This window comes from Cheilinus undulatus, linkage group 12 (genome assembly GCF_018320785.1).
Source record: "Cheilinus undulatus linkage group 12, ASM1832078v1, whole genome shotgun sequence".
Lineage (NCBI taxonomy): Eukaryota > Metazoa > Chordata > Actinopteri > Labriformes > Labridae > Cheilinus > Cheilinus undulatus.
The window spans coordinates 44184557-44208584 of record NC_054876.1 but is presented as its reverse complement, the minus strand read 5'-3'; the positions used below and the strand labels follow the sequence as shown (position 1 = coordinate 44208584).

The following is a 24028-nucleotide window of genomic DNA, read 5'->3' as shown; positions in this document are numbered from 1 at the left end:
GCAGATGATGTCTCGCAGCAGTGGAGAACCTACAAGTAGTGGGGGCAGGAAGTGATTTCTGCATAGAGAAATGCTACCGATAAGGCCATGTTCTGAGCCGTTTAAGACTATGCATCGGTTCAGACTGCAAAAATAAAAACATTCTTAATCCTTGAGCTATACTTTGCATCCTGAAAGTTGTGAAATTCATATGGAAGCTGCCGCGGATTGGCTTCAAGAGCTGTTGGAGTTCGCCTATTGTACGCAGACGGCTGACGTCAAACAGGGTTGGTCCAATTCTTTTTACAGTCTATGATTGAAAGCCTATATATAGCCATCCAGTGTGTTTTACAGTATAATATTTCGGCTATTTGCTCCATGACATGGATGACAAATAATGCCAATGGCAAAAATACTGTTTAAAAGTACCGTTGACACCTGTGATGCTAATTTTACAGGACACACCTGAGTTTAACATGTCCCTATGGTCACATTATTTTTAATCTTTTCTTGGGGTACCATCATGTTTGTCCAGGCCAGTTTTATTTATTTATTTATTTATTTTGGATTCTCAAGAGCAATTTCTGATTTTCACTGGTTTATTTTCATTAAATTTTTATTATTACTTTTGTCAGTTTGAAGTTATTTCAGTGACCATTGTGTTTTTTTCCCTTTCCTTAACAGAAGGGTACTGAATATTTTGTCCAAGTGTAGGTTCAAACTATGGCCACGAATCCCCCATGGTTTGACTCCAGGGCATTTGTAGAATATATAGAATTCATCTGAAAGAGCATTTTTTTCCTATTGCACACAGCCCTGTCCCAGGAATCCAAAAATATCCTGTTCTAGCTGTTGTTTACAACCTCACAGGATTAAGATATTATTTTAGCAAAGCCATAGTAAGATATGAGACTCTATCTCAACATGAGCAGCCTTGGCCTTTAAACGCTCTACGTCTGTCCAGCTCTCCGTGAAATTAACAAAAGACTGCTTCAGTGAGGTGACGCTAGTCCTCGTGTCTGACACCTACCCTGGCAGAGGTGACAGGTAGATTAGGTAACTATAAAGAAGAGAATGCTACTCTTCAACTGATCAGATTTGAAGTGTCACTTCACATGACTCACAAAGTGCATGAGTCATAAATAATTAATGAATGAACCATTACTGCACAGCATGTACTCAATGTCTTTAAATCTTGACTGCTGTGGTTCACTTTTATGACCTTGAATGATTCCTCAGCTTTGTTATTAACTTCATTGTTATTACCCACATTCCTGTGTCTGTGTAACTGAAGTATGGGATCAATAACTCATGAATCACTCTTCGTCACTCTGCAGATTAAATGACATGACTCTGCTGCAGCTGACGACAGAAAGGTTTAAACCTGATTCAGATTCTCACTTCAGAAATACATCAACATCAACAAAAACTACACCTGAACCAATAAAATGTCTGTACATGCACTCTTGTAGCGCAAATGAAGGTGTGTAAAAATCCTGATTGTTCTGTTCTTTACAGAAAGATCATAAAGTCACACACTGTACAGCAATATTGGTTTGTAGGGAACAATTTAGTTTTTTAGATTGTCAGGAGTCTCTCATGCCTTAAAAAAAATAAAAGCAAAAAATAAAAAATAAATCCAAACTTAAAATGACGATGATGGCATATTTACAGGACCTTTAAGTAAATCTCTGCCAGACTGAAAGCCTCTTTAGTCAAACTCACTTTAATAATGAAATAGACTGTAACACTCTTTATTATATCAGAATTTGAACTCCCTCAGAAGCATCTCTCTCTGTTGTCTGTTATTTAACCTAATCACATGTTTGAACATCAGTAAGGACCAGTGAGGATCATGTCTTTGTCAGTTTAACTCTGGTTTAAATGTTTTAAGAGGGTGAAAATCTCCAAAGTGGTCTACTCAAAAAGGAAGGACTCTAACACCACCTAGTGGACTAACATAACAACACTGAAATTTATCATTATTGCATGGTGTTTCTCCTTTCACTGAAAAAACATCACTAGTGACCAAGGATGCCCACAAGGGGAGAGCTTTCTCTGGCCCAGACTAACTGGGGGCTCATGGAGGTCAGCAAAATCATGGATCATATTAAAGTTAAGCTGTGATAACCATGTTTTATTCTTTACCTGAATAATAACTGCTCGAATCAAAGCAACAAAAAATGAGTTTATATATTTATGCTTTGGTACAAAAATGCCTTGAGAATATAAACCTCCTTAAACAGAATGCTTACAATCTGGATGGGCACGCTGAACAAAAAATAATGTCAGACTTCATAATGTGCAAAAACACGCTAGAAAATAAAGTAGAAGAAACTGAGCCAAGTTTAAAAATGAGTAAAAATGGGTTACATGTGGCTAATGACTTCTAAAAAGGTGACTAAATTGGGCAAGTGATAACTTTATTGTGGCTAAAGAGGTAGCAAACATGTGCCACAATTGGCAAAAAGTGGCAAAAGGACATAAACAATTACATGGGGCTAATGACTTCTAAAAAGTGGCAAAAATGGGCAAAGAGCAGCAAATATTGGTTAGAAGAGGCAAAAAGAAGTAGCAACTATGGGCCACAATTGGTGAAAAAGTGATACAAATGGGTAAAAATGGCATTAATGAGTTAAAAGTGGCAAAAAGAAGTGGAAAAGATCGGGAATAGGTGGCAAAAATGGGTTAAATGTGGGAAAATGGGCAGATAGCAGCAAAAGTTGGTTAGAAGTGGCAAACAGAATAACCAACTCTGGGCCACAATTTGCAAAAAAAGTGACAAAAATGGGTAAAAATGGCATTAATGAGTTAAAAATGGCAAGAGGAAGTGGTAAATATTGGAAAAAGAGGGTAAAAATTGGGTTCCCAAATAGTCTCAAAAAGTTGCACAAATGGCTTAAGTGCCAAAAATGTGGAAAAATTGGTTTAAACTCCAAAAATGGGTTTTCTGTGGCAGAAATCGTTTAAACTGGTAAAAATGGGCATCTCAAATAGTGAAATTAGGTCAAAACTGGCAAAAAAAAGGGGCATAAAAATTGGTGGAAAGGGGTTAACAGTGGCAACTATAGGTGAAAGGTGTTGTACAAATTTGTTTAAAGGTAGCAAACACAGCCAGAAAAAGTAGAGGAAAGAGTTTAAAAGTTACTAAAACGACTTAAAAGTAGAAGAAATAGGGGCACAGATGGCCGAGCGGTTTAAGGCTCGACCCTTGAGTGCAGGCGGCGTGGGTTCAATACAGCCTGTTGCCCTTTCCCACATGTCTCTCCCCAACTCTCTTGTCCCTGTTTCTATCCAGTCTGCCTCTTTCAATAAAAGTTTAAAAATAAATCTTTAGAAGAAAGGGTGGTGGCAAAATGTGTTGAAATTGGAAAATACTGGTGGGAAAAGATGATGAAAATGTGTTAGAATTTAGCAACATTGGTGTAAAGTGGCAAAAAATGCATGCATATTGTGCAAAACTGATGAAAGGTAGCAAATAGTAGGGGCAACATTGGGCAGTAAATAATTTCAACCTTAAAACCCAGTTATAGTTTGGCACTTCTCAGCTCCAAAATGGAGTAACTGTTAGCTAGGATGCTAGCACTAATGCTACTCATCTAACACACATGCACTATCATCAATAAATCACAACTGGAATGTAACTGTTGTGTTTTTCTCTCATGGATCTACACTCAGTACCACATAGGGACAAAGTAAAAACAGAAAAAATGAATTTAATGACTGTATTATCAAGCTGCTACATAAAAAAATCTCAAAATTCTAAATAATAATGACTGACAAAGAATTTCCAATAGATATTTTTATTTACAAAGAAAACATGATGATGTTGCCCTTCACTGCCCTGTATTTCAGGAAAAAGCTGTAATGTGTGCTGTTATACTGTAACACACATCCAGATAGACAGGCAAGATAGGAGACACTTCAGCATAGAGGCATCCAGTCTGCATTCACACATGACATACAAAAGTTTCAAATATTTATGATTCATAGTAAATGGTGTTACACGAAGTCTTCACGAGAAAAGCGACAGACATGGTTGAATTGAGAACAGACTAGAGAAGCTCACATACTGCTCGATTAAACGCCTCCGCAGCACAGCTGTCCAATCACAGTGTGAAGTCGGTGTGAAAATCAGAGCTTCTTCTCCCCCAAAGTTACACAAAGTGTTGAACACAGATGCAGAGTGGCACTCCTGAAGAAGCAAACAGACAGCCTAAAGCTCTGTAATAATGCCCATCACAGCGCGGTAAACATAAAGTGTCAAAACAAAGATGATTTCATCATCCTAAAGCAGGAAATATGGCACTGATGAATGAGTTATTCACTGTGATGATTGTGCTTAATAGGATTTGATATGCTAGGAGCATAAACTGAATATTAAGATGGACAGAAGGCAGCCGTCTTGGAGTGAAGACAAAATATTTAGCACTCCCCCTACTGGTTGGCTGGAGTATAAGTAATAAATAGGTCCTCCATGTTAACAGATGGAAGACAGAACACTTTATATAACTACAGAATAAAAATACATCTAATTAAACTTTCATTACCAGATTCTGTCTCAATGATGCTGATTTATGGAAAAGTGTTTGTTCTTAGAAAGACTTTGGTTTGAATTTGTTATTCACTGCTAAACCAGCCGATTCAAAGGGATATTTTGGTGTTTTTGATGTGGGGTTGTGCACGATTCTTGGAAACAGTAATGGCAGTGGCCTCCAGAGATTTCAGTGAGCGTTTCCCCTTTAAGGGTTAGAAAAATGAGAAACGTTTAATTTTTCACCCAGAAAGGTTATTTTGGCTTCACTTTTTGCATTGAAGCAGACAAAGACGTCCCATCCATATTAATATACAGTTAATTTATTGGAACCATGAATGTCTACAGCACATCATGGTCCAACCACTACTTTCACACTTGTCATGGAGGAAAATGTGGGTCAAGGCCAGACTTTGATAAGATAAGGTCTGAAGAGGTCTGCGGTTCATCAGCTGACCTGAGTCTGCAAAAGAGGATGTTAATAAATAAGGTCAGGTCCAGGAAGGGGTCTTTCTGACTCTAAAGGTTAAAGTTCACTGTTGTGGAGGGTTAGCAGTGCTGGCCTTCAGGATGCCTCGTAGCACCTTGTAGTTGTTGAGCGGCTGGTTCTCTTTGGGGGGGTAACAGGGGCCTCGATCTGTCACGTATGAGTAAGGAAACCGCAGCACCCAAAGACCGTCAGGCGGCAAAACTATATCGGTCTGCTCCGGGTGGAAAATTGGGCACGGCGGGGGACCAGGCTGAACCTGAAGAAACACAGGAAAGAGCACAACATGGCAGTGGTTAATGTCAGATAGGAATGATAAGCTAAAAGGCTTCAGAAATCTTCAGCAAGAGAGCTCATATTTCACTTTGTAGAAATGTGTTTCACTAATTTAGGAGTTTGTTAGCTAAGTTTTACTTACCCAGCCTCCTGCTGTTATTACATTTCTATACATTTGGCTAAACTGCACAAACGCCAAATCAGTGACAGGCTACCACGTTACTTTTATTTTGAAACAAACTAAAAAAGATAAGCAATAACAGGATTTATCACATACAGTATTATATAAGAAAACGACACTTGTAAGCTTCCAAACTGTCCTCAGAATCAAGAAAATGTGAGAACTTGTAAAAACAGCATCACTGTCTAGGACAAATTTCCACACCTGCGCCAACGTATCTGTTACCTGAGCTGTTTACCTAAATTAATACCTTAACTACACAGCTGAAAAGGGAAAGAACGACAAATAAACCTACTAAAATTGAAGATGAATTCATTGAAGTTTGTTTTGGTTTGAGCTCAATAATCAACAGTCTTCCATGATGAGTCCATCATTTATCTAACAACTCAAGATTCTGGATTTGATGGTGTTTTGTAACTCAAACTCCACATCAGTAGATCAAACAGCCTCCTACATGCAAAATATAATGTCAGAACACTCCAATTTTAGTGTTCAAGAGTCCAGATAGTCATGAACAAGTCAAAAATGTTCTACTTTTTATGTCAGGCAAAAGAAAATACCAAGATATTTTAAAACTATTTTTCTTACTTGTCAACAACCCCTGAAGTGATTTGAGAGGAAACTTTTGGTTTTTAAAGGGGACATATTTTACCCTTTAAGACAAGTTTATATTGGTCTCAGAAGTCCCCAAAACATGCCTGTGAAGTATGTTGTTAAAAAACGCTCTAGTATTGGATTTTTGTACATCTTAAAGCCCCTCTGTAGCAGCCCTGCTCAGAACAAGCTGTTTCTGTCTGTGGCTTTAAATGTTACTGAGCTGTCTGACTCCGCCCCTGGCCACACCCCTCCCAGGAAATGGATGTTGCTTAATGGATGTGGCTCTCCTGGTATTCCTCTCAGCTGACAGCTTATAGAAGGATCAGGAGAGGAGGGCGGAACTTTCCTCCAAGTGGGGCGGGCCAACCGAACATGGGGGCGGGGCTTACCCCCCACATGACAACATGAGGGGAGAATCTGAGAACGGCTTGCTTCAGTACACATTTTCTTAAAGGTGGAGAAAGAGAGGTGGGAGGGAATGGATTTTTCTGGTTCACATATTTTTGTTAGAAAATCCTGACAAAGTAATTTTTGCAGGTTTTTAAACACCAGAAGACAGTTATGTAGCTGAACAATGAGCTATGTGGTAAACCATGCGCTCCCCTGACAGTTATCTGTATGGATCAGCATGCTTGGTTAGGAGGGTCACAGCTTCATTTTTAATCACAAAGAGCTCTGTTGCCAATGATGCTAAAAAGGATATTCATATATAAACATGGTGCCGTATTCTGTTATCCTACAGCTGCCAATACCTGCTGCTTGTGCACCATAATGAGTTTGTTTATTCACAATCTATGCATAGAGATAATTTATTTAAATATATGTGTATTCTGTGCTAAAAACATAATTAAAATGGTATTTGAAATGGATCTTTGACACACATTTCACCTCACAGACACTCCACCTCCTGCAATTCCAATAAAGTTTTGATTAATCGTTCACTTCTAGTGTAAATAAAGTTGGCACAGTGAATTGTAGTGAATACTCTACTCTTTGGTTACCTGTGGATTGAGGGTGATCTCCAGCGGGGCGTCAGGCACAACGATGTAAAGGCGAACAAGCTGAGCAAAGTGCGGCTTCAGACCGCGGCCCTGTGAAGGAGAGGGGATGTAGAGCGGCATGTCCGTGTTTAGCACCCTGGTTGCGGGATCTTTGGTGCCCCCTGGTCCCATAACCTTGACTATCTTATCAGGCCCACAGCTGATGAAGCGTCTCCCTCTGCTGTCCTCGTACTCAAATCCTACAAAGACTCGAGCCATATCATCCCTCCTGCGACTCCTGCCCAGACCCCCAGTGCTCCCTCTCTTTCCCACCAGGGTCTTATTAGGAGCCGGCCATGAGGAGGTGCTCCCATCTAAAGACTCCGACAGTCCTGTGTCCTCCTCTGACCGGGAGCGGATCACTATATCCCACGGTAAGAGGAAGGAGGAGCCAGGGAGGTAGCCCGGCTGCTCTAGACCTGTGTGGCAGTTATAGGACTTTCCTGAGCCGAGTTTGACCAGAGACCAGCTGGAGAACTTTGGCAGCAGACCTTTAGGGCACCCAGAGTGCATCATACCCGGGAGGTACTCAACAGTGGACGGCTGGCGGTCCACAAGGCTCGGCCTCTTCTGCTGGACTTGGGTTTCACCTCCCTCTCCTTCTCCGTATGGCCCCAAGCTGTCAGTGGACTGACCCAGACTGAGAGCCAGGCTGAGGCTGGGGTCTCCTGGTGTGTGGCTTTGAGCGGTGCTTGGCTCTTTTAGCCTCTCTGTGTCACCGGAGGCCTCACACGGGAGTCTCTGGTTGGAGGCTGGAGCCGGGTCTGGAGTGCTCGGCTGGAACACGGGAAAGTCAATGCGCTCCAGTTTCCCACAGCATTTCTCCTCCAGCATCTGAAGAGGAGCAGTGTTAACAGAAATCAGTGACAAATACATGAGAGAATCAAGTAACAAACAGTGGTGTTGATGAATTTGGCCAAAGGAGGCCCAGGAGGTCACATTAACACTCATTAAAGAAGCCAGTTCTATAGCAGAAATATACAGACTTATAGCCTGGTTCAAAAAGTTAATGTGGTCCAAGCAGTTTAACAAATGAATAAAGTTGAATTTAAGGTACTTCTCAAAAAAATCGAGCCGAGAACCAAAAATGTCGACAAGCCAAGCCGCATCAGATTGATGCTCTAAGAGCTGATCAGGGGATATCTGAACAGCAGTGGAGACAGATACTCTGCTGTGTTTCCTCAGTGGAGACAGGAGTGTTTTCTGACCTGGTAGAAGTCATAGTTGGCAGATTGGATGTCAAACGGATCCTCCCGAGGAGCCTGTTTCCTGCCACAGTTACAGGAGCTGGTGGAGCGCCCCCTACTGTTGTGGTTCAGGACGGGTGGGTTTCGATCCATGTCTGGCTTCTCTCCTGCAGAAATAAATAAAAAATTTCAAGTTTAATCTTGTGCTCCTCTGTTTACAACTGCAAACCGTGTATATTTTTCATCTTGGTTTAATTCTGAAGTCTATGAACCTTGGTGCTTTCAGGGGAACCAGCCTGCATAAGAGAGGGAGCACTGTCTAAATTGGACAGATTATTTGGCAGTTCTAATCCCAGACAGAGCACAATGAGTATCCAGTGTAGGCCCTTGTAAAAGGTCCCAGATGTAAGTTTCTTTGGATACAAGCGTCTGCTAAATGACACTGTAACATTACAGTTCTTAAATGTTCCTTATATGTGGGTGCAATTTAGACAGCTGCATGGGATTTTGGTCATTTAAAAATGGTTCAGTAAACTTTAACTAGTATTATGTGGAGATTTAAAACTCTCATTAATGATAGTATAAGCTTTTTTTTTTTTTTTAATTTATTTTTGTGCCTTTATTGGACAGAGGAGGACAGTGGATAGTGTCGGAAACAGGGTCAAGAGTTGGGGAGAGACATGCGATAAAGGGCCTCAGGCTGGATTCGAACCCGGGCCGCCCACGTACATGGGGAGCTCCTTTAACCACTAGGCCACTTGCTCCCCCTGTATAAACTTTTTAACTGAGCTTTATATCAGATACAGAAGAGAAGAACAAATAATGAAGGACCAAACCTGGCTGAGGCAGCAGGTGGAACTTGTGAACACAGTGTTGGTCGGTCAGACTTCTCTCCTCACACAGCTGGTGTCCGTTGCTCCAGAACTTGTAGCAATCCTCGTGAAGCTGCATTGCATATCGCTGAAAAGCCACACCTCGTGCATGCTGACTGTACACCCGCAGCGCCTGTGCAAGCTGGTTTTTGTGCACAGTGGTTGTGTAGTTATGAGGAAGGTTGGACTGGTAAGCGCTGTGAGCCAGAGGCAGAGCTTTCTGACATCTATTCTCAGAGAACTTTGTGTCAGCATCCAGAAAACCCTCTAAAACCTTCAGCTGGCTTTGCACTTTGGTAGCCAGATCAGCTATTTCTTCTTCTGTGTTATTAATTAGGACTTGGTGGAGTCTGGAGGCTACCTGGACCCATTTAGAGTATGTTGGCAGTTCAAAGTGTGAAGGTTGGGGGTTTCTGCCTACACTATCATCAAAACCTTTCTTGGTGAGGACTAACTCTACGTGCTGCCAGAGAAACTCCTTCAATGTACAGTCCAACAGCTGACTGCCCATGGAGCCGCTGCCTGATTCACCCCCAAAGCTGGGCTGCCGAGTTGAGCGTCGCATCTGCTGGTAACGCCTCGGCCCTGACAAAACAGCAGTGGACTCTTGGTCAACCAAGATGCAGTTGGATCGTAGCTGACCAATTAAGGTACCCACAGGGTCCTCATCCATGGCAGGGATCACGTACACAAACGCCTGGTTGGCCGGCACGGTGAACAAACAGTTGCTGCTCTGGTTGGTGAGGACTCGGCTTTTACGGAAGATGCGATAAATCTGGTCCTCCAGTGCATGCTGCAGCCTCCTCCTGGGAGAATGCTTCTTGGGTTTGTCAGGGTTCCCTGCTGAGTCTGAGCCGTTTGATGAGACCTTTGGTATAACAAACAAAAGGGACTGATTTGAAGCAAACACATAATACTTGTGCCCTAAAAGAATAAGTGCTAAGTAAAGAAATCCCTAAATCCACTTAACCCTTAATATTCAACCCCACAAATCAACTGATGAATGATGGGCAGCAAGAAGCCAGCACTTTGCCCCAGAATTCCCCAGAGAACAGTGATCTCCGGCATCCCAGAGCTAACCTCCTCCATGCCTGCTCTCAGCGTCCACTCTGCTAACACTGAGAAATACCTTACTTTGCCTACTCTACAAGGCCATCACAGCTCTAACAGCAGTGCCTACTTTTTAAAGATGTGTTTGTGCCATCAAATTCAAAATGAGCTTATATATTTCATGAAATGGTAAAATGTCTCATTTTCAACATCTGTTATGTTTATAATATTCTATTGTCAATAAAATTGGGTTTATGAGATTTAAAAATCATTGCATTCTGGTTTTATTTACATTTACCCAGCAACCCAACTTTCTGGGGGGAATTGGGCTCTTAAGAAAGAAAATGTAAATCTGCCGCTACTATACCATATATACTACCATAGACACCTTTATGGTATTAATAGAGATGCAGGTCATCCTCATTTGTATCACTATTCTGAAATATTTTTGATAGATAGGGGAAATTTTCCAGAATTTAAAATGAAATTTGGAGAAAAAAGTTAATTTTCAGGAATGTGTGTGGCATTTAGGGATATTTTTATTGGATTGTTTATGTAAAGTTCCACCGTAACATTTGGGGCATAACTCAAGAAATATTGGGGTACTTTTTAAAAAGTTAATTAATAAAGAAAATCAGTAACAAAAATGTTCAAGAAATTCAGAACCTGTAGTGGAAATTTTGTTAAAGCTTTGTAGTCCACCTGCAAACTTTTGTCGACATTATTTTTGTTTTTTTAAAAACTGAATTCAAGTCTTCTTTATTCAAATTATCAGGTCCTACTTATCCCAAATAAGTGGGAGAAACTTGAGTTCAGCTGATGATTTTTGGACCCTTGGGTGTCTGTGGCTCCAAGGCAGCGGGAAAACAAGTTAATGAAAGACCAGACCTTCAGAGTGCCGTTCATCTGGAAGACGAAGAGCAGCCTAGGAGGGCAGGGCCGACAGTTCACCTTCCACTCTTTGGACACCGGACAGTCTTTGATGGCAGCTCGGATCAGAGGCAGGGCTTTCTGTCGGAGGGCATCCAGGGCCCTGAAGAGCCGGTCATAAGTCACATCGAAGGTCTGGTTGGGGTTAACGAGCAGGAGGACGTGGCACACGGAGAACATGTAGAGCAGGTGGAGGCAGTGCTGTCGCTCCAGGCCTTTCCAGAATTCGTGGGCGTCGGAGTGTCCGGCCCCGGTGCTCAGAGCCTGACAGGCCCGGAGGAGCTGCTGGCTGTCACAGACTGAGGAGAGCAGCAGGTACAGCACCCGGCTCTCCTGCTGGTAGAAAGCCTGGATGTGGCTGTCCGGGGTGCCGCCGTCCTCGGCTCCGCTGAACAGGGAGAAGATGTGTTTGTCCGCCAGGTTGTTCACCAGAGACTCCTTCAGAGGTCCGGGCTGCATGGCGCCTTTACCGAAAATACCCACGATACACAGACCGTCCTCCCGGTACGCAGCGTCCTCTGTGAAGTCTGACTGAAGGAGGGTCCCTATACTGACAGGGAAAGCCATGTTTGCTTCCTTCATGTTGAAAAAAGAGCGGATGAAAACAACGACGCACTCGTTTCCGGGAGCGCTTCCGGGTTCGCGAGCTAAAACGTCCGCGTCGGTGCAATAGTCGCCATTTGGTTCCCCTGAATTTAATAAATTAATTATAAAACTACCTCGATTAAATTAATACACATTACCATATAAATAGGTCAAGGCTGTTTAATCAAGTTAGTGTGAGAATGCAGTTATAAGCTTAGTAGATAGAAGTAAAGGTGAAAGGAAACGCTACAGAGAAGAGATAAACTATATTTTTGCTGATATCTGATTTGTCAATATTTCAAACTTTATTAAAAATGTCTGTTACTCTATGTAAGACACAGTTTGCCCTGTTATAGAATTAAGCTCTTCCTATTTTTTTTAGAAAACAGGAAAAAATGAAATAAAATAACACTAAAGACAACACATTAAAAATGACATTTCACTGTCTTTATGATTGGTGCATTCACAGGTTTAAATCAGTGATCACATCTTGTTTTTCCTTGAGCTATGATTTCAGTTTACTTTTAAAAACACTGAGGTTTGTGCAGTCTGCAGATATGGGTAGGAATTGAGTTTCACTTTTCTGCTGCTCAGACTGAAAATGCAGATTATCCAAACACAGTTTTCCTAAGTTTAGCCGAACATTCTCCTCCTGCTGATGCCCTGGCTCCCTAAGATTGTTCTTGCAGAGTATCACTCATTGTTTAAGTGGTGGTGGGGCCTGATCATGAATTAATTTATACATCTGACACATATCTGCATAATAAAGAAAATTGTCAAAGGTCATTACGTTATGTTTCTTAATGATGTTACAGGAGTGGTTGCTCCTTGTTTTTTTATCAAGAGTTTTCAGTGATCGTTTGTAGAGGATGTATGATGGGTTTAGAGTGGTTGCTCCAGCCTGGGACCAGCTTATGACACAATAAGATCAGTGGGTAAAAATCATTGAGTGCATGCATAGTTCAGCAGCAGCTAAAGGTAACTGATGCCTGACGTGTCTGAAGCTCATACGGCTAGTTCTTACATTTCTGCAGACATTTTTTACATGTTTCTTACTATTTAGATCGGAGTTTATTGTCATGCCCAGAAACTTGAACTGTTCAGCAATTTGTGTTACCTCTCCTTTACAGCCACATCAGGTGGAGGTGTATTATTTCTCCAAACAGAAAATACATACCTACATTCTTGCTCATGTCTTACTCACGTCTTATTTTGCTCATAAGACGTTAGTTAGCAAATCTGAGACCTTGTTTAATGCAGCAGAGAGTTTGGATGCAGTTTGTTCTCTTGTTTTGGCATGGGTGTAGATAACTGTGTCATCTGCGTATTTGGATCTGTACCTCTGGACAGATCAGGGGCTGATCACTAATGTTTCCTGAAACCAAACTGGTTAGGATGCAAAGGAAAATAATTGGTGTTAAAATAAGCTATCAGCTGCTCACAAATGACTCTCACTGTGACTTTGGAGATTATCAGGGGAGAAAATGTATGGGTCTGTAGTTTGCTACTTTGGTCTTATAACCTGCTTTAAAGGGACATATCTTACCCTTTTAAGACTATTTTATGTTGGTCTCAGAGGTCCCCAAAACATGCCTGTGAAGTCACTAAAGTATTGGATTTTTGCATGTCTGAAAACCCCTCTGTTTCAGCCCTGCTCAGAATGAACTATTCTGTGTCTGTGGCTTTAAATGTTACTTAGCTGTCTGACTCCGCCCCCTGACTCCGCCCCTCTCAGGAAATGGATGTGGCTCTCCTGATCCTCCTCTCAGCTGTGGCTCATGAGGAGACGGTGGAAATTTTTTCCCAAGCGGGGAGGGACAACTGAACCTGGGGGTGGTGCTTATTCCCAACATGACATCATGAGAGGAAAATCTGAAAATCTGAAAACGGCTTGACAAGTCATTGACAACTCTACTATGAAGACGGTGAAAGTTCCTTCTGTCATGAGCTAGTCCTGATTTAAGTGGGTTTTTAAGGAATGATCCCTGTGTTTCATTAAACTCAACAGATGTTCAGTTATCCGAGGCAAATTCTGTTATTTTTCTGAGAACATTTTATGTTTTTACTAAATTCATCTGTATTTATTGTACTTTATTGATTTTGGGCATAAAACATTTTGACTGGATCATCTGAGGACAGGATATCATTCCAAGTTTCTTTCAAATTCACTGACAAGTCTCTTAGGAATAATTTTTTTATCGTATTTTTACTTTCTTGCCGGTACATGAACCTGCGTTTTGCTAGTTTCCTTTCTATCATCATCTTGTTTTTCTTTCTGCTGAATATGAAATCATTGACTGTGAGTGATGGCAGCTGAGTGTGTTTGAAGTTTTACTCCAGCAGAGGTGGCCACTGCTAATAAATGCACAAAGAAGAGTACATTTTTACTATTTTGAGTACAATATTTTCAAAAGTTAAAGATATCTTATTTGATTCAGCTGTTAACTGATGCCAGCATTAAAATTTATCAGACACAACAGATAAACACTTGCTACTGATTTCTGTTCATGCCACATCATGTCCAGGTAGCCTAACTTTGTCAACAGGGCCATTATCATACAATACAGATGTTGAACTGCTGCATTGATGCATCCTGCATTCCACTATAAACTACTGTCTGACTTTGAGAATAATTAGATAGGATTTTTATTAAGTTGAACTGTATCAATTTTGCCCAGGATGTATAAATTTGTTGGAATTATGAATTTTAAATCTACATCTATATTTAAGATGGCTTGAAAATAGTGTTTGAAACTGATAAGGAAAGATATTCTACGTGATTGTCTCCAGACCCTCCAAAGTTTTAACCTGACATGCCAGATGGATGTGGTAAACCTCCCACAGACAGTGTTTGGGAAAGGGCAGAGCCTTTGAAAAAACCTCAGAGGGTGATTGGATGAATGTTCTGTCTGTCACATCTTTATGGGCCAATCAGAGCAACAAAACACGAGACGCAGCCCTGACCGAGGAGAGAACTGCATAACGCAATCCATGGCGGCTGTAGACATGTCAGTACATGTCTTTTGTCATTTTTGAAAAGAAAACAACTCACTGCTGTTCTTTTTCTTCTTTTAACAAAGAAATGTCGTCAAGTTCTGATTTAAACTTACGATTTAGCAGCATCTATGCTAATGTCTACTGCCATAATTGCACCGGTCTCTTGTCGGTGCTTACATACATCACGACTCCGCCATGCCCAAAACTACTGCCCCTCGACACTGATTGGTCCTGTCACTTTCTAACTGGTCCCAAACGGTTCAGATGGTGGTAGTGATGGGAATTTCTAACCTTGCAAAGCAGATGGATACACCTGTTTTCTTATTTTTCACTGGCAAATCCATCTTGCAAAGCTCCTGTCTGAACCGTTTGGGTCCAGGAGGAAAGTGACAGGACCAATCAGTGACGACTGGCAGCACTCTCAGGTGCGGCAGAGTCGTGACGTAAACAAGCAGCAGCAAGAGGCCGGTGCAATTATGGCAGATGATATGAGCGTGGATGCTGCTAAAGCACCAGTTTTATCAGAACTTGATGACATTTCTTCGTTAAAAGAAGAACAGACAACAGCAGTGAGTTGTTTTTTTTCAAAAATGACAAAAGTCATGTACTGACATGTCTATAGTCGCCATGGTTTCGCGTTATGCAGTTCTCTAGGGATTTACTCCTAAGGAGCGGCTACGTCCCGTGTTTTGTTGCTCTGATTGGCCCGTGAAGATGTGACAGACAGAACGTTCATCTGATCACACTCAGGGTTTTTTTCAAATCTTCTGCCCTTTCCCAAATGCTTCTGGAGTGTCAGGTTAGGGGATTTCAGCTCTTTTCAGGGATCCAGCTCATTTGGCTCGGCTCAGCAAAAACAGCCAGCTCTTCATTTAGGTCCTAGTTTCGCTCCATTTGATCTGCCAATTTTAGCAATTTTTATAACACATGATTGATATTTGGGCAGGTATTTTACCCCAACTAGGCTCAATTTTTAAGTTGATGAAATTATTGTGTTATTTTTCAAAATCTACTGTCCCCCCAAAACACCTTGTGGGTCAGATGGAATCTGCTCACTGGCTGGGATTAATGACACACCTGACAGAAAACATTAATGCTCCACCATCAAACATGAGTCCTAAATGCTTGGTGTGCTTGTGGTAGGGCATAAAAGATCATCCTTACTAATCAATCAAATAACAGTCAGACACACACAATCTATATACAAATGATAATACTAATACTAATACTGATAATAATGATTATAATAATAGTTCTAAAAATATAAAATGTCTCTCTAACGGGATCCGGCTCTTATTGTTCACATAAAAGAGCCAGCTCTTTGAACTGGCTCATTCACCAACAACCCATCTTTAGATGGGAACTTTGCAAGATGGATTTGTCAGTGAGAAACACAGAAACGAGCGCATCCATCTGCTTTGCAAGGTAACAAAAGTTTGGGAAAGCCCCAGATATTTAACTCTTTGGGCTCCACCCCAGGTACATCATAACAGCTTGATTTCTAATAGAATTCATTATCAATTTTAGATTTTAGATTCTTCTTTCAAGAGGAAATTCAACTCCTCCACTGTTGCTGCACCTACTATATAGCTACACTAAGGTTTAAACAGATCCAGTGGACATGCACTGATGGAGGGGATGTCAGTGAGGCAGTGCTGTTCACAAAGATTGTGGGGTTGGTTCCTTGCTCAAGGACATGTTGGCAGTACTCAGGAAGAACACTCTGCACTTTGCACAAGTTCAAATTTAACAATTTATCTGTTTCTTATCACTCTAGACCCCGGGAGCCTTCTTACACAAAGAATAAAACACACTGTGAATCAGGATTCAAACAGCCTATCAGTTTTTAGGAGAAAAGAGAGAAGACAAGGTAAAAGAATAACATGTGATACATGAGGACAGAGTCATCTCAAACCCCTCACTATAGCGTGAACAAAAAACTTCTTTTGTCAAGTAATCTTCATTTTTTTTTAAACCTTTTCTGAGATGGTCAAATACAAACTGAAGCCACTATAACCACAGCATGTTTTCAGTGTATATTCTCAGGGGGTCTTTAAATAAACTAACAGCTAAAACAGACCCACATGTCTTAGAAGGTGCAAATATAGCTATATCTGTACATGCTAAGCGACAAACTGAAAAATAACAGCAGCACACTTCAGCACGTCTTTGTGCATTCGATGTGACCATTCATGCAATCATTCTTCTTCATCAGTTATTCAAGACTTTCAATGCTGCAGCCAAAAGCCTTTGAGACAGGTCACATGATCACTTACTATATATATCACCCTGAGATAATGAAGGCTGCTCATTTGTTAAAATTCAGAGCATACATGGAGGAAACACACTGGCTCGCCACTGCAGCAGTTTCACATGAATGCACTGTAGTTTTCACTAAGACAGCCGTGCTAAATACATATATAAAGGATAATTGGATGTTAGTAATGTGCAGAATTAAATAGCTCCTTAAACTGTAAAAAAGTATTAAAGGCATGCACAATTTGAGGTTTTCACACAGCCATTAGTCACGAGACACCTGATTGAAAATCTAATTTTGTGCATAACAGAAAATCTAGTCAGTTAATTTGGGCGCATAGATTGTAAATATGTTTCATAAAAATGGTAGCAGTTCAAAAATATTTTTTATGAACAGGGATGTTCTCTGAACTGGAACTATTGTGGCCAAAAATGATGTTCAAACACCTTCTGAAGGTCCTGTTTCTGCAGAAAATACAGCAACTAGCAGGTTTTTAGAACAAATGTTTAAAATTTCTTTAAAAATTCAACAAATTTTTCAGTGAAACTTTATCATAAAGCCTAAACATTCCATGACAGTTCTTAAATATTTCATAGCCAATACCTAAAAATTTCAAAGCAAATGCACTGAAAATTTCTGATTAAATTCTTTGAAATGTACAAATACATTCCATATATACTCCAAAATGACATTGAGATGAGATATTCCCCCATCACCCAAATTCCCTGAAATTTCCACTGAATTCTGAAAATTTTAAAGAACCCTCCTCCCCAAATATGTACAAAAAAACCCGCAAAGGACAACTCGCAAACACAAATTCCCCCTGAAAATATCCAAACAAATCTGCTCAAATTTACATGAAAATTCACCAAAATCCTACAGCCAAAACCTTCCATTAAAAAAGTTCCTCAAAATTTCCATGACAATTTCTGAAAATTCAAGGAAATTCCCAGAGACTTGAAAGACAGGCAGCTGGTTAGGTCAGTGGTTTACATTGCTGGCTGTGGTATGGGAGGTTGGAGGTTCATGAGTGTCCAGTTGCCTTTGGGCAAGGTCCTTAAAGCCAGGAACACCAGTCCCAGATGTAAGTCACTTTGGATAAAAGCGTCTGCTAAAGGACATTGTAGAGTGTTAAGAAAACTCTACCAAAACACACGAAAAATTTCCCCAATCATAATAATCCCCAAAATGTCCAAATTTCCATGAAAATATCTAGAAAGTTCAAGCCCCTACCCCTACCTCAACTATTCAAAGTGAAGGACCAAAAGTACAATTCCCAAACTGACCTTGAAAATACCCAAATAATCCCCACTAACCCCCAATTCCCAGTTAGATTCCCCGAAATTTCCATGAACATACCCAACTAGAAAAGCACTCGGAGAGCGCAGACCTCCGCCATTAGACTTATCTACCAATAGTTAGGAATCCTCTAAAGAATTCCTGGATCTGTCCCTGGATGCCCCCCACCACAGCATTTGCCAATAACTCCCTCTGCGGTGGAGTGGTAACATGGTGAGGAAAAGCATTGGCTTCGCTACAGGTGGACTGTCATGGAGGAAGCGTTGCCTGCCGGTGCCACAAGGTGCACTGACAGTCTCACCCATGGTCTCACTGGATGACTGGAAGTCATGGCAGAGGGTGAATATTCCACTATTCCGCCCAGCATTGTGAGTATTCTCGCTACAGTTCGCTGTCTTTCTCTCTGTTACGCTCCGACTTGTCTCCTCAACCGGGCGTGCATCTTTCAAACTCTATAAACTCCAAAACTTTGAATAGAAGCACACCAAAAATGCTGCTGGGATTGAAGTTACTCATGTCCGCCATCTCCTGGTGTAAAGTGGTAACAACGTAGAGCTCCGCCATTAGCCCTATCTCCCAATAGTAAAGAATCCTTTAAAAAAATTCCTGGATCCAGATGGTGATCCGGATCAGTCCCAAAAGCAGTCATTATCACTGTGTTGTAAAATGTCAAAATGTTCTGGTATGTAGAAGTCAGCAAGCTGGGTAATTTAGAATCCTTATGACTAGAAATACTTTGCAAATACATTATCACCAATATTAAGATAAGAACAATGATTTTGAAAAGACTTAAGCAAAAGCATTCTTGAAAGGTCTATGCACAGTAGGGAGATGAGTCAATGCAATCTTTTTAACCACAAAACAGCAGAAGTGCTTTAAAGCTGTAGATCATGTCAACTCCTGTGTTCTAACAGTACAATTTTACTCCGTTTTTAACCGAAACAGTAATTTACCCCTATTCTTTCGAAGAAAAAAGCCACATTTTAAGTAAAAGTACTGGTTACATAAGAGACAGCCCATGCACACAATTATTCATGTGTAATTTGTTATGATGTAATAGGGCATTTTTATTTAATGTAAGTCTTGCAATGGCACGATACGCGATGTGATTTTATGGCTAAATAAAAAAACAAATAAAAAGGTAGAAATTTAATTGATTCAGGAAGCCTTATTGTGTGATTTTAATATATTACCATGTCATTTGAAGTCCTGGTTTTATTGTATTCTTAGTTCAAGTGGTGCGACACTTCGTTTTAAAAATCTTTTGGTAATATATCTAACGGTTAGGAGCGCAGACATAAAAACAGGCCACCTTCATTAATTGCGTGTCTCTAAAGGTCAGACGTCAGACGACGCTGCGTGCGCGTTCACGCCGTACATTTAAACCGCTACGTCCTCTCTGACGTCACCGCCCTCTGATCATCCGAAATCCCTGATAACGCGACGCGCGCTCTCGCTCGGCTCTGAATGGGGTCTCAGTCCGGCTTCTGACAGCGAGTCGAGTCCGGTAGTGTAAGCGTAGACGCCACGGTCCCTCCATCCCGCCAGGTCTGCTTGTTTTCTGACACACCGGCTGTCAACGGCTCCGCTCCTCCGGTAGCACACATTCACTCAGGTAGCCCGGTAGTGTACGGAGAGTTAGTTCGGTTAGACTCTACTTAGCCCGGCAAGTTAGTGTTGCTACTGACGGGCGGAGCTGTCTCTGTCTGTCCAGGAATGAGAAATGATGGCCGGCTCTGCAGCAGAGGAGAAAACCTTCCGACGGTTCCTGGAGCTCTTCCTCCGGGAGATGAGAATGCCTCTGCAGGAGAGCGACCCGGTGCCGTTGCGCCCCTTGTCGGACCTTGTGACCGAGGACGAGGTGGAGGGGGAATGTCTGGACCTGTGTCTTCAGCACCTCTACAAATAGTTAAGTGAACACTTTCTGTCATGGCATGCTGTTGTTTCCGTGTGTTTTAGCGTCTTTTTGTGAAAATGAACTCACTGTGGCAGCTTAACGACTGTCTGTTCTGACCGTTAGTAACACTGAGTGAAGCTGTGCGGAGGTTAGCGGGCTGCGACCCCGACCGGGTCCACTTTTTATCAAGCCTCCAGCCGCTCCACCTGCTTCAGACCACTCTGGGTGTGTCCAACGCCAAGTTTGGTCAAGTGTCTTTACTGAAACATTTAGAGGAATTAAATAGAAAAGCAGAAGTTATGAGCGGACAGCAGGTCTGTGTCGTATCATGAACTGTCAGAAACAGCCCACACTGTCTTGGCATTGCTCGGTAAGTCGTGCCACAAATTTTGCAGCAGTGGTGACAGTGCTGGAGGTCTACAAAAGGTGAACCCCTGGAATTGCGTAACAATACGACGTCATGATGGTGTAGGAGGGGGAGGAGGCCATCGCCATCACTGCTGAGCGCATCTTCATGCAGGCTAAAAATAGCATCACCGGTTACGTTATTAGCCTCAATCGTTAGACTGGTCGTTACGCTCTCAAAAATCAGAGACGCAGACTGAAATGTCACGGACTGAAATTCTGCTTTCTGGAAGTAATTGCTTGTGACATTTTGGACATAATTCACGTCGTTTCCCTCGAAAATGGGGGGGAGGGGGGGCTTCAAAGGAAACAAGACATTCCCAGACGCATGTTATCAGCCAAGATGGTACTCATAATTTAGTTCTGAGAGAGGCTGACATAATTCTTCAAAATCTTGCATTTTTAAGACGTGGGCAAACGCTTTAGTAGGAAAAATATCATTTTTTTGTTTCAAAAAAGATGCTGCAAAGGAAAGAGCACACACTCTAAGCTGTATCCTCCCAACAGAGATATACACACCTTAAATAAGATAGACAACCTCTACAAAATCTTGCATTTTCAAGACAATAATACACTTTTAAAATTGGGCTGCCATGAAATGCAAATGCATTTTTAAAATCCAGATATCAGATTTAAACCCTACACAATGTGATGATTTTAAGACATAGATGAACTCGTGCAGAAACAGTAAAACTAAGAGGAGCCAGGCTGAGAGAGCTCTGCCCTGAGCTCTGCTGCCTGGCCTGGTTTTGAATCCAAAATAGGTGCAGAAACTGTGCTGGGAAGAACAGGGCTGAAGGATTCATCTAGGGCAACTAGTGGCAAGGGGACTGCTGCATGTGTGTACGTATGTCCCAGGAAAAAAAAGTGTCTCTACCACCCAGTTTGCAAGCAGACGACCCCCTATAGGCACATTATAGTGTGCCTCTCGGAAGGTCAGGTTGCACTCCAGCCGTGATGGAGAGCATATGTTCGTGGCAGGATGGATCTCATGCAGCCAGTAGTGCTGTCAGGTGTTTGCAGTGAGCAGGAGAGCAGGATGCATTCGCACATTCAACCTGTTGGAGCAGATCAAATCAACACATGCATATTGCCTTTGTCACGATGCCCGGGCTTGATTGGCTGGTGAATATAAGGTCATTGAGCATCCAACACTCAACATCTTGCACAGCTTACCCTCCCTTCCCCCTCCAATTATGTGCTGACAGCATGCACTCACACATGGTGATGGGAGAAATGAGAACAGATTTATTGTTTTGGACATCCATTGTAATGATTCTATCCAAATAATACAGCTCCCATGATGTTTAGATACTGTGTCTGTGTCTGAGAATCAAAGAGACTCTTTGGCATATCTGTGAAGTGTTTGATTCATGGCACCAGCCAGAACAGACATCCATTAGTGGCTATTTTATTATTTCCCTGAAGAGGTTATGTTTTCTGTCTTTTGTTTGTTTGCCTGCAGGATTAGAGTTAAACTACTGGCCCATTTTGTTTGAATACTGTTTAGAGTTTACCACAAGCCAAGGAAGAACAATTACCAGTAAAAGGTGGGATTAATCTCTTTGTTTAGAATTTGAGACAAATGCAAAAGTGTTTTTTAGCTGCATTCAAGCGGTTGATTTTATAGAATCAGATCAGAAGATTTCCCAATCTCTCACTAGAATTTTTGTTCTAAATCAATAGTTAGAAGTAGTGTCTCATTTCACTTAAAAAAAACTCACAGACAGCTCAGTGGACAAGTCAAACCTCATCTGTACTTTGTGTTATTTAACAGTTACCCTTTTACTGTGCTCTAATTTCCTCTTAGTCCATAAGAACTTCCTTTTTCCATGGTGAAATCCATGTTTAAATCCTCTGTCTACCAATAAAAGCAGGAGCCAAACAGGAAGTCAGTTATCCTCAGAACAAGTCAGGAGAAAACTCCAAAATAACACAAACACCACTCTAAATGCAACATAGTGGATTTTTAAAATGTAGCATAAAAGAAGTGATTATTTGCAATTAACTACAGAAAATCTGAAATTAATCATAATAAAAAAAGTTTATCCATTTAGCTGTCACAGTCCAGATTATTTGCTAATACAGTCCATGGCAGAAGTGGCAGTCAAAGCTGAAAAACCTGAGGCACTCTGATAAGATAAAAATCTTTTTTTAAACAGGTATGTTTATGTATTTCGACTCACCACAAGTCTTCATCAGGACATAATAGACGGATAAAAAACTGATGTTTTAATACAAGTAAGGTGTAATGTGACACGACACCTGAAGAAGGCCACAATAACCACCCAAAAAGCACATATTTCAAAAAACTGACATTACGACAGCAAACATCAAAATGCAAAAAGACATTTTTATACCACCACAAAATAGTTTATACCGATACAAATACACATGGTGAGCTGTAACGCCAGACATCCCTGTTTAATAAAGGATTTTATCACATCAGAGTGCCTCAGATTTTCAGTTTTGACCGCCACATATGCACATTATCTGGGAAGTCACTTTTCTATTTGTCGTTGTTTGAAGTTTGTCCTCCCATCCTGAAAAGCACCTGACCTGGTTACTTTTTACCAACGTTTTTGAGCCGTTGCTGCACTCACCCTCCTCTCTCCATGTTTAGCATGATGCTTATTTAGTGAATAAGAGTCCTGTTTAAACTTAAATTAATTATAAAGTTGTGGGGTTAAGATCAAGCACAAGCTCCAAGGTTGAAAAATTAAGCCAATGCAGAAGTGTAAAAAAAAACACCCCCTACAACTCTTCAGTCCATTTGAGGCTGGCTGCAAAAGCACAGGAAGTCCAATACACATCCCACATTAAGATGCTAATTTTTCAATTAAAAATAAATCACAGTCTAGTTTAGTCAGAATAGATAGTATGCACTGACGTCACTTTCAGCGTGCAGCATTCCTGCTCAAAGGGCAGAGTGGCAAAACATTCTGCAACACCACTGTCTGCTCAATCGGAGACAGATAAAAACATGAGAAAACAGACTGATATCCCTTAAGTTAGGGATGTTTGGACTCAAAGATCCATATTATTTACTGTAGTGGACTCACAGTGGACTTAAGACATTAACATGTGGCCATAAACCTTCCTGACATTTACATGAACCTGATTTCAGGTACACTAAGCACAGCATGAAGGCACATGCAGCCTGGTTCATCAGTGATGGATGTGAAAATGAATTAGTGTGGAAGTTTTAGGTTGTTGCGAAGCTTTAGATCAGCTTTGCCACCATATTTCAGTGATCCATGCTTCTTTTTACTTTAGCTCATCTGTTAACTTTCATATTACTCCAGTGAAACTAATACTGGGCCTAATACTTTCACTTCATGAAAAAAACATGGGGACATTTTCAGAAATAATTTTACAAAGGCTACATTATTCAATCTGTGACAAATATCAGTGAATTTGGCACACACTGCACAGGGGAATTTTTTAGACAGATT

The 24028-nt window shown here is 41.2% G+C and overlaps 2 protein-coding genes across 2 annotated transcripts in view; one reads left to right on the top strand and one right to left on the bottom strand.

Annotated features, from left to right (window-relative positions):
- Positions 1 to 3766: 3766 nt before the first annotated feature.
- Positions 3767 to 12378, bottom strand: smg8 (SMG8 nonsense mediated mRNA decay factor). The gene is made up of 5 exons (XM_041801810.1): positions 11092 to 12378; positions 9118 to 10021; positions 8303 to 8448; positions 7056 to 7928; positions 3767 to 5259 (listed from the first exon to the last, which is right to left on the bottom strand). Exons 1-5 carry the CDS (start codon positions 11713 to 11715, stop codon positions 5047 to 5049), a joined length of 2760 nt encoding a protein of 919 aa, XP_041657744.1. The 5' UTR covers positions 11716 to 12378; the 3' UTR covers positions 3767 to 5046.
- A 7373-nt stretch (positions 12379 to 19751) lies between these two features.
- The window catches only part of ppm1e (protein phosphatase, Mg2+/Mn2+ dependent, 1E), an 82405-nt gene continuing 78128 nt past the window's right edge, over positions 19752 to 24028 (top strand). The window contains exon 1 of the mRNA XM_041800770.1: positions 19752 to 20179. Within this exon, the coding sequence (XP_041656704.1) occupies positions 19995 to 20179 (185 nt within the window). The 5' untranslated portion in view covers positions 19752 to 19994. The remainder of the gene's footprint in view (positions 20180 to 24028) is intronic.